The sequence below is a fragment of the Mandrillus leucophaeus genome, unplaced genomic scaffold (assembly GCF_000951045.1).
Source record: "Mandrillus leucophaeus isolate KB7577 unplaced genomic scaffold, Mleu.le_1.0 Scaffold137, whole genome shotgun sequence".
In the NCBI taxonomy this organism is placed as follows: Eukaryota; Metazoa; Chordata; class Mammalia; order Primates; family Cercopithecidae; genus Mandrillus; species Mandrillus leucophaeus.
In genome coordinates this window covers 1,344,680-1,348,579 of record NW_012101332.1, presented here as the reverse complement: position 1 = coordinate 1,348,579, position 3,900 = coordinate 1,344,680, and the positions used below count along the sequence as shown (strand labels likewise).

The following is a 3,900-nucleotide window of genomic DNA, read 5'->3' as shown; positions in this document are numbered from 1 at the left end:
GCTAATTTTTTGTATTTTTAGTAGAGATGGGGGGGGAGGTTCACTATGTTGGCCAGGCTGGTCTCGAACTCCTGACCTGGTGATCCACTCACCTCGGCCCCCCAAAGTACTGGGATTACAGGTGTAAGACACCGTGCCTGGCCCTAAGTTAGTCTTTAAATGTCTTTCACGTTCAGATGACAATCAGAACTTATTCCGTACTTTACTAAGATAGAGTGAGCAAGTTATAGATTTAAAAATCCGGACCAGGTGCAGTGACTTATGCCTGTGATCCCAGCACTTTGAGAGGCCAAAGCAGTAGTATTGCTTGAGCCCAGGAGTTCTAGATCAGCCTGGGCAACATAGTGAAACCTCGTCTCTACTAAAAATTAAAAATATTAGCTGGGCGTGGTGGCACACACCTATGGTTCCAGCTACTCAGGAGGCTGAGGTGGGAGGATCACTTGAGCCCAGAAGTTAGAGGCTGCAGTGAGTCATGATCATGCCACTGCACTCCAGCCTGGCAGACAGAATGAGACCCTGTGTCTCAAACATAACAATAAATAGGCCGGGTGCGGTGGTTCACACCTTTAATCCCAATACTTTGGGAGGCTGAGGCGTGTGGATCGCCTGAGGTCAGTAGTTGGAGACCAGACTGGTCAACATGGTGAAACCCCGTCTCTACTAAAAATACATAAATTGTCCGGGCTTGGTGGCATACACTTCTACTCCCAGCTACTTGGGAGGCTGAGGAATGAGAATTGCTTGAACCTAGGAGGCAGAGGTTGCAGTGATCCAAGATTGTGCCACTGCACTCCAGCCTGGGTGACAGAGCGAGACTGTCTAAAATAATAATAAAAATAAATGAAATAATGTCTAGTTTTGGGGGAAACACCAAGCCAAATAGGATTCATGAGTTAGTGAAAGCCACATCTGTAATGACAAACTAGAAGATTTTCTAGATGTGTTTCTTCTAAAACTTTGTAATATGTGTAACTTCATCTGGCTGGTTATGTGTCCAGAGTTTCTGATGTGGCTACAAATACCACGAGGGTGGGGAACATATTTATTATGCTCATCACTGTTCACCAGAGCCAAGCACAGCAGGCCTGGCCTACAATGGGCCTTTAATCTATGTGGAGTGAGAAATGAATGAATGAATGAAAAGTACTTGAGACTTGCAGGCTTGGGAGTCTCAGACAAAGGGATGGGGCTGAGGGAAGGGATGGAGGAAAGGAAGTGGTAGATGGGATCCTATAACAGCCTGCTTCCCCCTCCATACACACACCCTGCAGGAAAGACCCCCCACCTGTATTCTCATAGCATCCTGGGCCTGCTGGAACGGAAAGAGACCAGAGCAGGAAACCCCATCGCTCACATTAGCCCCCACCGCCTACTGGCAAGGTACCAGCTCCCAATGAATGGCACCACAGAGCCTTATAATTCCCCCCATGTCCCCCTGCCTCCTGCTGTCCTGCCCCTCTTCACGCCTACCTGTTCTCCAGGAAGAACATGGTTTCCACCAAGATCCAGGACACCAAAGGCTGCCGGGCGTGCTGTGTGGGTGAGAGAGAGCTTCACGGGTGTGCAGAGAGTGGGCGGGGCCAGGCCAGAGGAGGGGCTTGAGCTGCATCCACCTGAGGTTACAGAGTTAAGGCAATGTGTCCAGAACCCAGAAGATGGGTGGTAGTGTGGGCCTTGTGGGAGGGTGGCAAGGAGGGTAGAGGGCATTGATTTTGACTCATCCTTGCCCACGCCACAGCGGAGGGTGCGAGCTCTGGGGGCCCGTTCCTGTGCGGGGCATTGGAGACGTCCGTTGTCCTGCTTCAGTGGTACCAGCCCATGAACAAATTCCTGCTTGTCCGGGTAAGGGGCTTGGGAGGGTGCTGGGAATTCTGAGGCGTGGATGGCTAAGGCCTTGCACCCTTTGCGCTTCTATCAAGAGCTCCGTGAAGCCCCACCTCCGTCGAGGCCCCACCCCAATCCTCCGAGGTCCCGCCCACCTGCGGTCTGCGCTGGAGCCTCGCCCTTCTGAGGCCATCCTGATCCTTAAGCGCCGCCCCTCACACCTGGGCCTAATTATTCCTCAGGCTCAATGCTGCCACTCCCTGGGTCTCCTAGTACAGCCCATTTAGAGCCTGTCCCTTTGAGTCTCTAAGCAGGTTTTGCTATCTTTGGGGCCCTGCCCCTCTGCCGCCAAGGTGGCATGCCCGCACGTGGAAGCCACACCCACTCGGAGGCCACTCCCCCCCGTTTTTACGGAGGCACCAGGCCTTACCGCCTGACATTTCTAGTGGGCATCTCCCAAGACTTAGGGCCCTGGTTCGGAAGTCCCAGGCCGGCTCCAAGCCACGCCCCGTGAGGCCCCGCCCTGGACCACCCCCTAGCCCGCCCCTCCCTGTGCGGCCCGCAGCAGGTGCTGTTCCCACTGCCGACGCCTCTGTCCGTGTTCGCGCTGCTGACCGGGCCAGGCTCTGAGCTGCCCGCTGTGTGCATCGGCGTGAGCCCCGGGCGGCCGGGGAAGTCGGTGCTCTTCCACACGGTGCGCTTTGGCGCGCTGTCCTGCTGGCTGGGCGAGATGAGCACCGGTGAGTGGGGCGGAGTCTTGCTGAGGGCGGGGCTGCAGGGGGCGGGGCTTAACAGGTTCGGAGGGGCGGGGCTGGAGGCGGGGCTTCGCTTAGCCTGACGCACTACTGGCCTGAGAAAGGGCTGGAAGGGCGGGAAAGGGAGAATGGCAGGTTTTAGTTAACTGGGGAGACTGATGATGGGGTGGAGCCGGGATGGTGGGCGAGGTTTAGCCCACTTGCTGGGGAACTGAGGCAGTGGCTAAAGCAGAGGTACTGGCCTTCTGGGGGGTGGTGTGGGGAAAGGGGAATGGGGTGGGGTCAATCCTTAACCCATCCCCCCCAAACAGAGCATAAGGGACCAGTGCAGGTGACCCAGGTAGAGGAGGATATGGTGATGGTGTTGATGGACGGTAAGAACCCTCCTCCCTCCCCTTCCTCCCCACCCCTCCAGCTGCGGTCCCTAGATCTCTGCCTCCGAACTCGTGCTGCTCAGAATCCCCTGAGCACCTATTGGCCTTGCCCCTGTCCTACATAGCTTTCACACTGAATTTATGGACTGGTCCCTTAGTAACCCTCTAAACCTTGCTCACAGTTCTTAAAACTGTCTATCTCCTTCCAGGCTCTTTGAAGCTGGTGACCCCGGAGGGGTCCCCAGTTCGGGGACTTCGCACACCTGAGATCCCCATGACTGAAGCGGTGGAGGCCGTGGGTCTGTGCAGGGACGGGAGAGCCCAGGATCAGGGGTGGAGACTCAGGTGATCCCCAAGGGTAACGGGCATTGCTTTCTCTCCAGCTATGGTTGGAGGTCAGCTTCAGGCCTTCTGGAAGCATGGAGTGCAGGTGTGGGCTCTAGGCTCGGATCAGGTAAGCCCCTCCATCCAAACTCCACATCGCTGTCCCCCGGCCTCCATCATCACATCATCACGTTCATCAGATGGGCTCCGAAAACTCCTGAGTCGGAGTGTGAAGTCCTGGAGGGGAAGCATCTTCCAATTTCAGTTCAGACAGATCCCCTTCTTTGCCCGAGGATTTATTTTTTATTTTATTTTTATTTTTATTTATTTTTTTAAGACGGAGTTTTGCTCTTGTTGCCCAGGCTGGAGTGCAATGGCGCGATCCCGGCTCACTGCAACCTCCTCCTCCCGGGTTCAAGCAATTCTCCTGCCTCGGCCTCCCAAGTAGCTGGAATTACAGGCATGCGCCACCACAGCTGTCTAATTTTTGTATTTTCAGTAGAGACGGGGTTTCACCACATTCATCAGGCTGGATGGTCTTGAACTCTTGACCTGGGGTGATTCGTTCGCCTTGGCTTCCCAAAGTGCTGGGATTACAGTCGTGAGCCACCACACCCGAT

General features: G+C 55.0%; 1 protein-coding gene across 1 annotated transcript in view; it reads left to right on the top strand.

Annotated features, from left to right (window-relative positions):
• The window catches only part of MAP4K1 (mitogen-activated protein kinase kinase kinase kinase 1), a 38,384-nt gene that overhangs the window by 27,966 nt on the left and 6,518 nt on the right, over nt 1–3,900 (top strand). Inside the window, exons 20-26 of the mRNA XM_011973402.1 lie at nt 1,275–1,383; nt 1,485–1,543; nt 1,742–1,845; nt 2,393–2,567; nt 2,894–2,956; nt 3,166–3,255; nt 3,340–3,441. Coding sequence (XP_011828792.1) covers nt 1,275–1,383; nt 1,485–1,543; nt 1,742–1,845; nt 2,393–2,567; nt 2,894–2,956; nt 3,166–3,255; nt 3,340–3,441 — 702 coding nt within the window. The remainder of the gene's footprint in view (nt 1–1,274; nt 1,384–1,484; nt 1,544–1,741; nt 1,846–2,392; nt 2,568–2,893; nt 2,957–3,165; nt 3,256–3,339; nt 3,442–3,900) is intronic.